Source organism: Alosa pseudoharengus, unplaced genomic scaffold (genome assembly GCF_046254945.1).
Source record: "Alosa pseudoharengus isolate Yale_2024_CS ecotype anadromous, Long Island Sound unplaced genomic scaffold, YU_APseudo_1.1 YU_APseudo_1.1_scf_5, whole genome shotgun sequence".
Classification (NCBI taxonomy): Eukaryota; Metazoa; Chordata; class Actinopteri; order Clupeiformes; family Clupeidae; genus Alosa; species Alosa pseudoharengus.
This window is the reverse complement of record NW_027468837.1, coordinates 8,087,988-8,101,704: the sequence shown is the minus strand read 5'-3', so window position 1 is coordinate 8,101,704 and position 13,717 is coordinate 8,087,988. Positions and strand designations below refer to the sequence as shown.

At 43.5% G+C, this 13,717-nt stretch overlaps 1 protein-coding gene across 5 annotated transcripts; it reads right to left on the bottom strand.

Moving 5' to 3' along the window:
* Nucleotides 1-1,882: 1,882 nt before the first annotated feature.
* pcbp2 (poly(rC) binding protein 2) lies at nucleotides 1,883-12,840 on the bottom strand. Of its 5 annotated transcripts, none has more exons than XM_076269110.1 (13): nucleotides 12,675-12,840; nucleotides 11,415-11,551; nucleotides 11,181-11,204; nucleotides 11,066-11,098; nucleotides 10,777-10,893; nucleotides 10,393-10,524; nucleotides 9,793-9,921; nucleotides 9,538-9,612; nucleotides 8,637-8,678; nucleotides 7,276-7,348; nucleotides 6,093-6,145; nucleotides 5,437-5,606; nucleotides 1,883-3,350 (listed from the first exon to the last, which is right to left on the bottom strand). In XM_076269110.1, exons 2-13 carry the CDS (start codon nucleotides 11,481-11,483, stop codon nucleotides 3,314-3,316), a joined length of 954 nt encoding a protein of 317 aa, XP_076125225.1. In that variant the 5' UTR covers nucleotides 11,484-11,551; nucleotides 12,675-12,840; the 3' UTR covers nucleotides 1,883-3,313. The 5 variants fall into 5 exon arrangements, with proteins under 5 accessions (XP_076125225.1, XP_076125224.1, XP_076125222.1 ...); XM_076269109.1 differs by having other exon boundaries at nucleotides 7,276-7,375; nucleotides 11,415-11,506; XM_076269107.1 differs by having other exon boundaries at nucleotides 7,276-7,375; nucleotides 12,675-12,839.
* Between the last annotated feature and the right edge of the window lie 877 nt (nucleotides 12,841-13,717).

Here is a 13,717-nt window from a genome sequence, read left to right as displayed (position 1 = left end):
TTTGCACTTAATTTAAGAGAGATGTGATGGTAACCAAGATCAAATGTTTAGCTTGAATTAATCAAATCATGTTTACATTTTTTACTTTTATTTATTTTTGTGTTTTTTTCTTGTTTACTTGTTTTGTATCAGGGACTGCGTTGTCATCGTTTTTTTCTACATTTGGCATGTTAAGTTATTGACCATGTAAATATTTTACCTCTTGCCATTGTACAAAGTACACATTTTAAAGAGTTATAAGCTGATACTGTACAATATGGTGCTGACATTTTCACCAAGTTTGCGGGGAGGGGGGGGCTGTCATATTGTGTTGGACACCTCTGTCGTTAACAAGATTGTGAAATGAACAACCAGGAATAAGCAATATTTCAGCTCCAAATCATTCCTCATCAGAGAACAAACTAAGTCAGCCCTTCTGGCTGCACAAATGCATTAATGACTTGATGGATGATTCATCCAACATTGTAGTGTTAATTATGACAGGGAAAAAAGAATTGACATGCAACTACATTGCCACCATTCATTCTGCGTGTAAAAAAACTCACCACTAGCATCTGGGAGTGTACAGATCATTTAAAAAAAGCATGCTTGTACTATAGTATGTGTACTCCAGACTGTATTCTAAGTTGATTCCAAAAGCACTTAAGGCCACACATGGGCAAACCACTCATGATTGCAGTAGGTAGATGTGTCAGTGCAGATCCATGTAACACTCCACTCCCCAGGATCAGAGGTGGTGTGAAGCAGGGGGTTTGGGTGGGCTCGAAGACTTGGCACAGTCAGTGGTGCCATACTGAATGTTTTTATGCAGTGGGGGGGGGGGGGGGGGGGGAGTGATAAGGATGATGCTTGAAGGACCACCTCGTCAGGTGGTGTTGGAAAGCTGACCGCCTCACCTCCACATCTCCAGTTCTATATCTGGTGCTATTGGAGTCGCGTTCGATTCCAGTGTACGGCCCTGCATTGCCGAGTAACCTCCGCATCCTTACGACGTTACACCACTCACTCTGCAAGTACTGTTCTCTTCTCTGAGCTAGAAAAGGCAGCTTTCTGTGTCCGTTTAAAGTTACTTGACTTATCGGTGTTCATTTTTAAGGATACAAAATAGAAGGTTAAAAGATTAACCATCACGTGTACATTACCAACTCACGAAATTATTGTTCCCTTTAATGTAAGGGGTGTAAAACTGAATGAAAACTTAGTGTATGTCAGATATTATCCACTAAAGGTCTTGTTGCCAGTACAGCAATAGAATACTGCCCCCTGGTGACTGGAGGTTTAAAAGGCACGTATATGTTTAGTACTACAGAAAACAAAAAACTGAAAAGAACAAAATTAAAATGTTTGGTTTTATACGACATTACGTATTGTAGCTGTGTACAATAGATATATTTAAAAAATGAAATTAAGATTAATTAAAAATCACTCTGTTTAAGACTGTGTCTTGTGTCTGTATGCACCCACACATGCACAGTACACCCAAGCATACACACTCATGAGGGTTTAAGTAGTGAAGTGTCACGCCTAAACTTGAGCAGGTGGTAGTCATTTACAGAACATATAACACATCTCCTTGTTAAGACCTTGAATTTCCCCTTGGGGATCAATAAAGTATCTATCTATGAAAACTGCTTTTCGAAGTTCAATTAATATGGTTGACCAAAGGGTGCACAGCTGTATGCATGCTTGACCCCAACCGATTTTTAAGCCTATACCACATCTCCCTCATACCATACTAACACAGAGCTACTGTTCAATTTGGGTTTGCAGTTCATTGGTCGTCAGTTAGTCAACTAGTTCATCTGAAACATACATGGTACAGTAGTATAGGAACAGACAATGCAAGGGGAGATTAGTATTAATAAAGAGATCTCAAAAACAATTTTGTAGTTTAAGCATTTCACATCTGTTTAATTGTCTTCCAACAATTTTGTGGCACCCAGGTCTACAGTTTTTTTGAGAATGTGCACAAAGTAGTAAATTCTTTCCTGCAAATAATAAAAATAAAATTTCGACTCGAGCAAACAAAGCAAAGAGCAGGAAAAGTAGTGTTAACTCATACCTTTACTGTACTTCATCTAAATTCAGCTTAGCAATCCTGTTCTTTAGCCGTATCACATTTATACACAAGACCTGTCAATATTTCCAGGAGTCAATCCCCTTTGGTAGTTAAAAAAAATATTTCCTCCATTTTAAAACAAATATTCCAACTCGGTTTTAGTAGTATCAGTCTTTACAAAACAAAAGAAAGGAAAGCACTGCTTCTGAGCCCGACCCTCAACCTGCCTCCCCCTCCTCCCCCCAAATCCCAGAGCACAAAGCTTCCTCCGAAATCAGAAACAAGTGCAAAAAGGGTAGGTGGAAAAATAGGAATGAGACAGAAAAAAAAGTATATTTTCTTTTAAAGGTGACGGAGTACACAGTTTAAATGATATGTATGAGTGCAGTAGCCACTGGTGGGTGTTATGATCATTCGCTATACCCCAAATAAACAACAAAAGTCCCAGCAGCAGTACAGGGCCAGACTTCTATAAATAAATAGGGCCCTCTAAATATGGTGGATAAAATATATCCCCCTGAATTCGAGCATTTTTAGTTTATCATGATGCAAGTGTGTGTATGTGTGTGTGTGTGTGTATAATGCCAAATCAGGACAGGGTGTGGGTTAGAGGAACAGTGGTGGTTGGGAGGGGAGGATGGGGGGAAAACAAGAGTTAAAGAAAGAAAAAGAAAAAAAAAAAAAAATTCTGGAAAACAGAACAGGCAGAAAATAAAAACAATCAATCTACATATTTTTAAGATTTTTTTTTTATTTTTCCTTTTTTTGCCTCTTTTTTATGTTTTGAAGAAAAAAAATCCGACTTTACAGAAACTAAACCTATGCCTATTCAGATTTTTCCACCTCTATACTCTTGTGATGGCAAACAAAGACAGGAGAAGCAAGTTTTTTCTCCTCTCGATCCTTTCATTAAAATAAAAAGGGGGAAAATACTCTAATAATAATAATAATAATAATAATAATAATAATAATAATAATAACAATAAATCATTAAAACTTTCTCCACTGGACCCGAGGGGATTTTAAAAACCAAATTTGAGTGGAAAAAATTATTAATAAACAGAAACAAAAAAATATTTATAAATAAAAAGCATGTCGAATATGAGTGGGCATGACTGGAACAGAAGGGGAGAGTGAGACGGGAATTCTGGGAAATACTGAAGGGTCGCATTTGACCGCTGTTTTGCTAAGATGCTGATGATGGTGGTAAAAAGAAGTGGGGTGAGTGCGGAGATGCAGTGTCAAAAAACAAAATCAGTTGGTCGCCAGTCCTGTAGCCTCAGAGGAAAGCCTGGAGTGAGGAGACATTGGAAGGAGAACAAAATAAGCCATTGTATGCTTCAGAATATGTAAATAACAAACAAAAATCTCTCTCGTGCACACACACACGCTAGCCCTGATCATGACTGCTCCCTGGAAAGGCCAAAACATAAACCCCTAGACCATCTTGGGCATGCAGCAGGTTCACTTCCAGGGTAAATGCTAACAATTTAAAATCTCAATCTCAATTTAAAACTGGAAACAACTGGGTGAGTTATTCAACTATGGTTTGTTTCATGTCAACTTGCGCAAATGAGCCTCCTATCCAGACAAACAAAAGAAAATAAAGGTCAATTCTTTGAGAGGTTGCAGGAGAGATGGGAGATCTGGGAAATGAAACTGGATGGGTTTCCTGTGACAACACCAAAGCTTTCAGAGGGAAACCAGTAGGGATCAACTGCATTACTGTATCGGTGGGGCAGCCAAGGAAATGAATGAGTGAATGAAACGGGGAAACAAGAGTACTGGTGTGCATCCCTGTCAAATGAGCACACTGTTTGGCATTACAGAAAACAGAAAGGAGGGTTAAAGCATTTACGCCACACTAAACCACATGGTTTGGCCTACAAGCAGCTCTATACAAAACCCACATCCACTGCTCTTTAAGAGTATAGGGGTTGTCTCTGAAGCACACACACAGTTTAGGGCTACCTGAGCTCACAGCCAAAAGAGACAACCAAAGAGCTGAAGTTAGAAATTATCAGGAGAAAAAGTGAGTTAATAAAATTCCTTACAAAGACCATGGACTCAAATGTCCTTTACACATACGAGACAAGAGTAATATAGATAGCGAGAGTTGAAGAGAGAAAAGGCAAGAGATCAATAACCCAAATACAGAGATATCAAATCTTAAAACTGAAGGCCAGGTCTCAACATACACACACTTCCTTCTTGCTATTTTTACACCAGGTGAGAAGAGTAAAGTATTACGGGCACGGCCATGCCTACAGCAGTGCAGGGGTTGATCAAGCCTGTGCTGGGAGTGGGGTGGGGGGGCCTAATAGTGGGACAGCCGCCGCTTCTTGGACTTGGAGCCCAACTCAGAAGCCATCTTGGGCTCGGGGTTGGCGGAGGTAGAGGTGGAAACGGGGCTAGACGAGGCCGACCCACTGACAACATGGAGCGCCAGCAGGGGGAGGGGCTTGAGGCTGAGCAGACTGGAGACACAGGCAGTGGCGGGGGAGGAGGAGGAGGAGCCGGGAAACTGGGAGGGGGAAGAGGAAGAGGCACGGGACGAGGTGGAGGCGGGGCCAGGCGCCAACAAGGAGGACAGAGAGATGGAGGCTGAGAGGGGCACCACACAGGAGGAGGAAGTGGAGGAGGAAGAGGAAGAGGAGGAAGAGGAGGAAAAGGTAGCAGCAGTAGTAGCGGCAGGAGAGGTGGTAGTAGTAGCAGTAGTAGTAGTAGTAGTAGTAGAGGTGAGAGGGCAGAGGCTCGTGCTGAGGGCCTGTTCAGGGTTCGAGGAAGAGGAGGAGGAGGAGGAGGAGGAAGAGGAGGAGGAGGAGGAGGAGGAGGAGGGAGATTTAGAGGACTCTACACTGTAGAAAGAGAAAGAGAGGGAGAAGAAAGAGAGGGACACAGAGTGGGCATGGGTTACAGGGAAAGTCAAAGAGGATGGGGAGAAAAGACAGGGAAGGTGTAGAAGGGGAGGGAGGGAGAGAGGGAGAGAGGAAGAGGGAGAGGAGGAGAAAGAGGAGGAGGAGGAAGAGGACAGCACCACAAACTAACACACACATGGGAAGTGAGACTTGACGGACACACAGAGAGCACAGGACACTACTACAGGCCAGGAAGGCCAAGGGTGGCCAAAGCTGGGGTTGACAGAAAGACATTTACTTTGACAAAGGTCAGAAAGGGAGGGTGTCATTATCAACTGCTTTGAATAGGAGGGGAAATTAAGTCAACTGCAACACTATGACCGCTGAATGGAGACTTGAGATCAGAGAGGCAGCCATGACTTGGCGACACAGACAGGAGTCCACTTTGTGTGTGTGTGTGTGTGTGAGAGAGAGAGAGAGTGTGAGTGAGTGAGTGAGTATGTGTAAGTAGGTAGTCACCTGGCGTTGATGAGGTACTCGGCCAAGCTGATGCTGGCAGGGGAGCCAGTGATGGTGACCTGCCGATCCGTGGAACCTTCCACGGGGTTGGCGATCTTGATCTGAGCCCCAGACATCTGCCTGATCTCATTGATCTTGGCACCCTGACGGCCAATGATGCACCCGATCAACTGAACGGAGACAAAAGACGGAAGTTGAGCAAAAGAAACAGCATGAGGGACTGAGAGACCGGCAGACAGAACAAAACAAAGGAAGCTTTTGGTTAAGCTTTCAGTTAAAACGCCCACAAATGTTCAAACGGCTAATGACCACATCTGAGAACATGACAAATCCCACAAACAGCAGGGGAAAAATTTAAGTGGGAGAGATCATCAGCAATGATGTGAGTGGCACACAACTGCATAAGGAGAGGAGAACATTAAGGAGGCTAGTTTTTTTGGGCTTTTTTTGCCTTTATTCCAACAGGACAGTGAAGATGGACAGGAAGTGAGTGGGAGAGAGATGGGGTGGGATTGGGACATGACCGCAGGTGAGCACTAGGACCCGAATATGGTACGGGCGCTGGAGCCTGTTGCGCCACAGTGCCGCCCCGAAAGGAGGCTAGTTTAACGAGGATGCGGGAAAGGATGTGGTCAACCAGAGCAGAAAACACTTACATCATTTGGAATGGTCATCTCATGGGAACCAGTTTGGGCAGAGGCATCCATCCCTGCAAAACGAAGGAGAGTGTGACTCAACATCGCGATGATGAACACATAGGGAGACAGGTTCTCCATTTTGTCTAAAATCATCTACTCCTTTCCAACATGAGCGCTGGTAGAGGGGAGAAAAACTACATGTAATGGATAATGCTGCTTGATTAAGATGCCATCAAATGTGCTAAACAATTGAGGCAAATTCACCTCTTATTTGCTATTCAATAAATATAGAGATGCTGGCCCTATTTATCAAACATACATGTCCTCTCACTCTCTTTCTAGCAGCTGAACTTGAATGTTACCTTACCATATAACATCATTTGAAACGTAGGCTACTTAGAGCTTGCGCACAAGAGAGAGTGTGAGAGTCAGTCATATCCAGGGTTGGGCATGTCATTGTTTGCATTTCCTATTCGGTATAAGAAAGTTATAAAGAAATCATAAAGGCAAAAAGGACAAGGAGGTGGAGGAGTTATGCTGTTCTCGTCATTTAGGCTACAAGTTCAGGTTTGTTATCAGCCTGCCCTGCACTCACTAGCCTACAGTTTGGAACTGGCCAAACAGTGCTGGCCTATACTTACTTTGCCTTTGTAGAATCGAATTAGGGAGTCTTCAATGATTCGTTCTCCTTAAGCTAAGCTTAACATGAACCATATGATGAATCTTGCTATTTAAAACACCACTCTGCTAGGTGGCTATAGGCTATATAGATCATTTTCATTCAGAAATGTCAAGATAGCAATAGGTCATTACATCCTTTAATTGTCAAAATATTATTGTCCATAATATACAATCAATGTGGCGCAAATGAGGCTAGTATTGGTGGATTCATTTATCAGAAATGAGCAGCAAGGGCAGGCAAAATTATGAGAACCATTTAGACTCTGTGGGCTAAGCCCCGAATGTTTTCAACTGCTAGCGACGCCCCTGCTCACGACAACATATTTAACCATTGCAACTGCAAGAGACAATTTCACTCTTAAAGAAAGACATGCATACATCTCATATCTGGCCATCAAAAGACTATAACCAAAACTGAACACTAATCCCACAAGCCCACACTGATCAAAACCAGGGGAACATGGGTCTCCAAGCACAGAGGCACAATGTGTGTGAACTGCAAGTCCCTCAGGGGTCTTACCAGTGAAGCCTTGGTTGCTAGGGGCCAGAGGGAAGGGGCTCTGCTGCATGGCTAGCTGGTGGAGCTTGGTGAGCTGAGGAGAGATAGAGGCAGAGGAAGACTGTGAGAGCGAGAGAGAGGGGGCAAGGGAGAGAAGCAGGGCAAAGAAAGGAAAGGAGAAGAGATGGATAGAGAGAGAACGGTCAGTAAACAGAGCGTTTCACAACGTTGGCTCACTTCAATGCCTTCTTTCTTTTTTATTTATCTCCCTCCCCAATTCCAGATTCAGTTTTCAGACATGAAACACAGAGTGGCGTGCACATGTTTTTGGACGCAACGTAACTGGTGGAGGGGGTTTCATACAAGACGCAATGGTGATCTACTGGACACACTTTGAATGTACAAACCAGTGACATTGAGGACACCAATGTACTTACTGCTTTTCAATGGTGGTTGATGGATGAACACAATGCAATGGCATTTCAACCCAAAATGATTGTCTACGAGTTGCACTACACACAACACTGAGGCGTGCTCATTTGTGGCATATGGTACTTTCCAGTCCATATTTCCAAACTAATCCAGTTTAATTGAAAATGTCAGATCTAGCAGAGCATGCAAACAAGATAGGCCAGTGAGCAGACGAGAGAAGAAAAACACAAAAAAAAAGAAAGACAGGAAGACCGTGAGAGAAAGGACAGACAGCAGTAAAGGGGTGGAGAATCTGGACAAATACTACAACATCCATTGTTCTTGTCTAAAGTTTTTGTCTAAAACTGCTTCCAAACCTGGTCCTGTGCTTCCCCCCACTTAAGCCAACAGGTCTCAGAGGCCAACAACCAGGTCTGACCATGCAGACACATGCTAGCAGATAGCAAGCTAAGACAGGAGCGCTAGCAGGGGATCACAATCCACACCCACAAACACCACACAATGGTTGGCCTTACATGTGATTGACAAACAAGCCATCAAGCTAACAAGACCATAAACCACTGCTAGCTGTTAGCTACTTTGCTAACTGTGTCAACTACTGTCATTGCAGTCTATGAAGGCTAACTTTTCTCTCTAGCTATGCATCAAAGACAGGGTCAGTGATGCCTTTCAGGTTAACCCACGAGAGCTGCCCAGGACAAGTTGCAGAGGACTCAGGTTGGAGGCAGCTGAAGATCGAGGGCACACATGAGCCCTCTCTTACCAGATGGAGAGTGCAGGAGTGCAGGGTGAATCACTCCACACTCAGGGGAAGGTTGGGTGGGGACAGGGGGGGGCTGGAATGGCAAGGTGGTGGGGTTTGGATGGGAGGAGTGGAGAAGGGGGGAGAGTGTGGGGGTTGGGTGGGCTGGGAGGAAGTAAGAGGGGGGTGGGGGTTCTACAGCACTTACATCTGGCTGCGGAATCGCGTGCTGTCCTTGAACGGCATACGCCTGAAACGAGAACACAGCGTTCATGGGGGTGCCACCACCATCACGGCACACTCATGACTAAGACACCCATCAGAGTCAGCAAAGGGAATGGTGAACACACACACACACACACACAAATACACACACCTGAAACATGTAAACAATACCCCGTACACACTATTCAAAACAAAAATCTGAAAAGGAAAGGAAAATAAATGTTTTTTTAAGTGCATGTCTTGTCCAAAATCTCCACATGACCAAGAGGTGGTGAGGAGCAGGAGGAGGAGGAGGAAGAGGATGTGTGTGGGGGTAGGGTGGAGCTGCACAGAGGCTTGAAGAGCAAAAGAGCACACGGATAAAAGCAGATAATAAACACATTTTCACTCCTGCACAGGCCCAGCTCAACCCAAACGGCCCGGGCTAACAGCTGAGCCATTGTCTCCAGCGATTCAATTCATTCAGCAGGCACACAATGGTGGGTGGAGAGACAGTGCAGACAGGCCGCTCCAGTGGCAAGAGCACACAGTATCAGAAACACAAGACAGACCGTTTCAAAAGGAGAGACAGGGTTGGGGGGTTTTTTGTTGTTTTTTTTTAGAAAGAAATGAAAGAACACACATTAATTAGAACAAATGGAGAGGAAAAAGGTGTGAGCGGAGGAGGGAGGGAAAAAAACACATCTCATTTTCATGCCCAGCAGCCTTTTATAATCGGTTTGATTTCAATTCACAACTCTGAGGTGAGGTCTAGGGCTTTTCAGAAGAAATCAAAAACACTGAGGGAAGAGGAAGGGGCCTTGATGTGGGGGTCTGTACAATGGCCTGAGGCGTGAGGGTAGGGTAGGATGGGGTGGGGTGGTGGGGGGTCAGAGTCTGGTTACCTGTCCTCCAGCGAAGATCACAGGGGATCCTGAGGGTTTGGGTCTGTAGGGGATGGTGACTCCCTTTGGAGGAGACTGCACAAACAAACAAACAAACACAAAACAAACAAACACACACAAAAATAAAGAAATTTACATATTAAATAAGAACAATATGTTTGTATAGGTTGTTCTAAATTGTATTAGATTAAAGATTCACAGCCAATGCAAAGCAGAGGGACAAATAAATGAAAGGATGGAGGGGAATGACTATACCTCCAGCATCACCACACAGATCTGCTTGACACACTCGATGATGGACTGAGGAGTGCCTGCGATGGTGATGGCACGCTCCGTAGAGTTGGGGAGCATGTCACCTGCCACCTGAACCTGGGCACCCGTGGACTGGCAGGCAGAGAGCAGGCGAGAGAGAAAATAGCAGACAAAATTAATTATTGTTGATACCGAGATGCACGCACTCACATGGAATTTCTCATGGACTGAATCAGGACAAGGGCAAGTCCTCAACAAGTTATAAAATGCTCTAGGCTGAGATTGCATGGGAAATATTAGCTAGTCATTACCATCAATGAGTTCAAACGGATCATAATTACAGTATTTGACATGCTTTAGATGAACCTATTAAAGTCTAAGCTGCGAGTAGGTTCTGAACAACTCATAAAACCTGCCTTACTTATTCCTGTCATAGGACTGAACAAGCCCTCCAGGGGTATCCACCCAACGCACGCAGAAGCAGTCAGCACGCTTTGTGCCAACCACAAAACTATCGATGGGTGATGAAATGTTCCCCTTCTTAAAAAAAAAAAGGGGGGGGAGGGGGGTGACGCATAATTTAGAAACTTGGCAGTGTCCAACCTCTCGTATCTCCTTGATCTTGCAGCCTCCTTTGCCAATGAGCGAGCCACACTGGCTAGCAGGCACCACGATGCGCAGGGTCACAGGGGGCTTGCTGGTGGCTGTGCTGTTGGTCATCGAGCTGCTTATGTCCTGAGGAGAGAAACACAGCCAGGTTAAGATCAAGTGTGTTCAGTAGTATGCAACAATGTGCTACTCTGAACTGGTCTCTCCAGTCATGCTGAGGGGGTTCTGTAGGGGCATCTATTGAAAATAAATTGAGTATACCTTTCAGAATGTCATTTTGACAACTGCTCAAAGATTTGCTCTGAGAGATAGATAAATGTGTCTGTGTCTGTGTGTGTGTGTGTGTGTGTGTGTGTGGGGGGGGGGGGGGGGGGTCACCTCCTCCAATTTGTCGATGATCATGGAGAATGCTTTGAAGATGGCGGTGGTAGGACCAGCCAGGGTTATGATTCTCTCTGGACAGTTCCCCTCTGAGATGTTGATGCGGGCTCCACTCTGAAAGTAAGAACAAAAAAGTCCTTAGAAGAGCCCAAAAGAAACCTGAACATCAACAGCCTCAAGATCAAAGCACTTTTACTCACGACTGATCCATCTCTCTGATCAACATCTTTTTTAATAATGAAAGTCAAAAGCTTCTTTGGTCATGCTGCAACTAAATGAAACTCACCTCCTCTCTCATCTTCTTAACAGATTCACCTTTCTGTGAGGGGAGAAAGAGGAAAATATTTTAGAGAACCATACAATTTCAAATCCCTACATCTACAGAAGGCGCCCCAACATACCTTTCCAATGATGCTTCCAACTTCCTATTGAAGACAAAATATACAGAAGTTAGGCATTGGCTTAATTGAGTCATATTTTCCATCCTTCCAACCCCATAAGGATAAACCAACTGGTGAAAGACATGGCACCAAGAAATACCTTGTTTTACATGACTGGGAGAATGGTAAACTACAAACACGTTGACAAATTACATTACAACCCTCTGACCAATTATCCACAACAAGGGGACTGACCTTGCCATGCATGAGAAGCCTGATGGTCAGGGTGACATTGAGTCCTCCTTCGATTACACCGGAGTCCATAACTACAATGTCCGGGAGAGAAGCTGACAAGAAAAAAGATTGGGGGGTCTTTGGTCACAAAGATGGATCTGAGGAAGAAGAGGAGAGGACATTCTGAGAACTGTGGGAGAAGGCTTAAGCAGCTGGCAAGCAAATCATGAAAGAATGGTGAATGCACCAAGTTAGTTGTTATGACTGCAAAGCATGGATAAGTTTTGATCAAATACATTAAGCTTGATCATATGGGATAAAGCCTTCTGGATCAGCTATGGGTGGTCATACAGAATTGTCAAAAATACATTCGGATTGTGGAGATATAACAGTTTGCTGTAAACTACCATTGTATTAGGCATGTTTCATTCAAATGAACATACAACTCAGATTAGTGCAAAGATCTCACGCTCCTTAGATGCCAGTTTTGAATGGCAGTAACAAATTGTTGAGTTTTTCTATACAAACAACATTTTTGAACAAAAGATACATAAGAACATGCTTGATGTTGCACTTTAAAGCTAACAAACTACCGCTGGCTAGCCCATGTTATCTGGAAAACCGCGGCTAACGTTAGCTACCTTACCTGGCAATACAACACTGCAATATCATTAGCTAACGGCTAACTTGCTAACCCGATTGAGAACTAAAACAACCTTCAAATGTAAAACGGCCAACTGTGTGCCTGTGTTCCGATTCCATGTAGTTGCTGAGCATATATTTAAACAAGGATAAACCTGATTCCACAAACTGAACCCACAAACTACGACAATAACATAGATGCTAACTAGTGCCTTTAGGTGGATTTACGACCGGGCGATTAGCATGATCCATTTAGCAGACTAGCTAACATTAGCTGGTCGGTGTTGAGTGTGCACGTTGACAACCACTGCTAATTTTAGAAACTAATAATTGAATGGCTACATGATTATTCGAACATTTCTAAACCTACCAAATTAATGCAAACGACAAAATACATCACGTCCCATCAATTACTATGAGCTAAATGATATATGAGATTTAAACGAATTCGCTGGTGGCATGATAGTTAGCTATCGAAGCTATGTAGTTACACTGCGTGCTCATGCGGCCTAGCAAATTTACACCAAGCCTCACAGTAGAAACTAAGCTAACATTAGCAAGTTAGCTTCAGCGCGCGTTACACCTCATTTAGAATTCACAAGAGTATTTTAAAATGTATTTCAATTTTAACAATCTTACCTGATCCGTGTCTTGAGATGTGTTCAGGGGGAGGGTGGGGTTGTAAGGGTAGAAGGGGAGAGGTTCGGGAGGGTATAAACCCAGGGGGAGAGTTTTAAAAGGATTCGGGGAAGAGGGAAGAGTGATAGTGTGAGATCGAGCTCCACTCTTTTACACAAAGACAACAAATCTCTCACCTCTGAACTTTCACCCTTCCACCCGCCCCTCCCCCTTCGACGCGGAAACATCCGTTCTTTCAAAGACCATTTCGCTTTCGTCAGAATAAAGCTTAGACATTCTCTGATAAAGCCCCACATTTTATACAGGTTAAATAAATTACACCCCCACCACAACACCACATTCAACAAAATGTCAAAAAATGGAGGGGTAGAGAACAGATTAATTACCACCGGGCCTAAACCTGTATGTTATTAGAACTAGTTATTGCGTTAATGCAAAGACTTGTATTTTGACAAAATGTCCCATTTCGTGACCCAGATGAGATGCAACCGTAGACAGTAAAGGCTTATTAGACATTCTCTGGTAAAGGGATGCAACTAGGATTTGGTGAACGGTATCGTCTGGTATCGTTGACAGAACCAGACTTCTTCAGACAGCATTTCTAGTATGGTGCGTGTCTACTACATAGTTCAGAGACAATTTTTATAATTTGTAACGTGAAATATGCATGTTTTGAGAGCATCACCAGATAAGGACTGCAGCCAATCTTTTCATTTCTAGTGATACAGGCATCACAAAAAAATATTATTTTAATATCATATATTTCAGTCTAAATCCAAATGCAAAATAACCCAAAATCTTTTCCAAAACAAATTCGCTGATATGTTTGAATAAACTTGACAGTGTATCTTAACTGAAGGATAAGTGAATTCAAGGGATACAATCAATATGATAATGAACAGATAGTGTGACAATTAGGTTAAACTGTAAGAACAGACTTATCTTAATAAAACAGCATTGCATTGCAGTCCTGGTGTAACCTGGCTTGGTCCAATCATTTAGCTTCAGACAATGCCGATTAAGCCAAAGGTTCACTTTTGTAA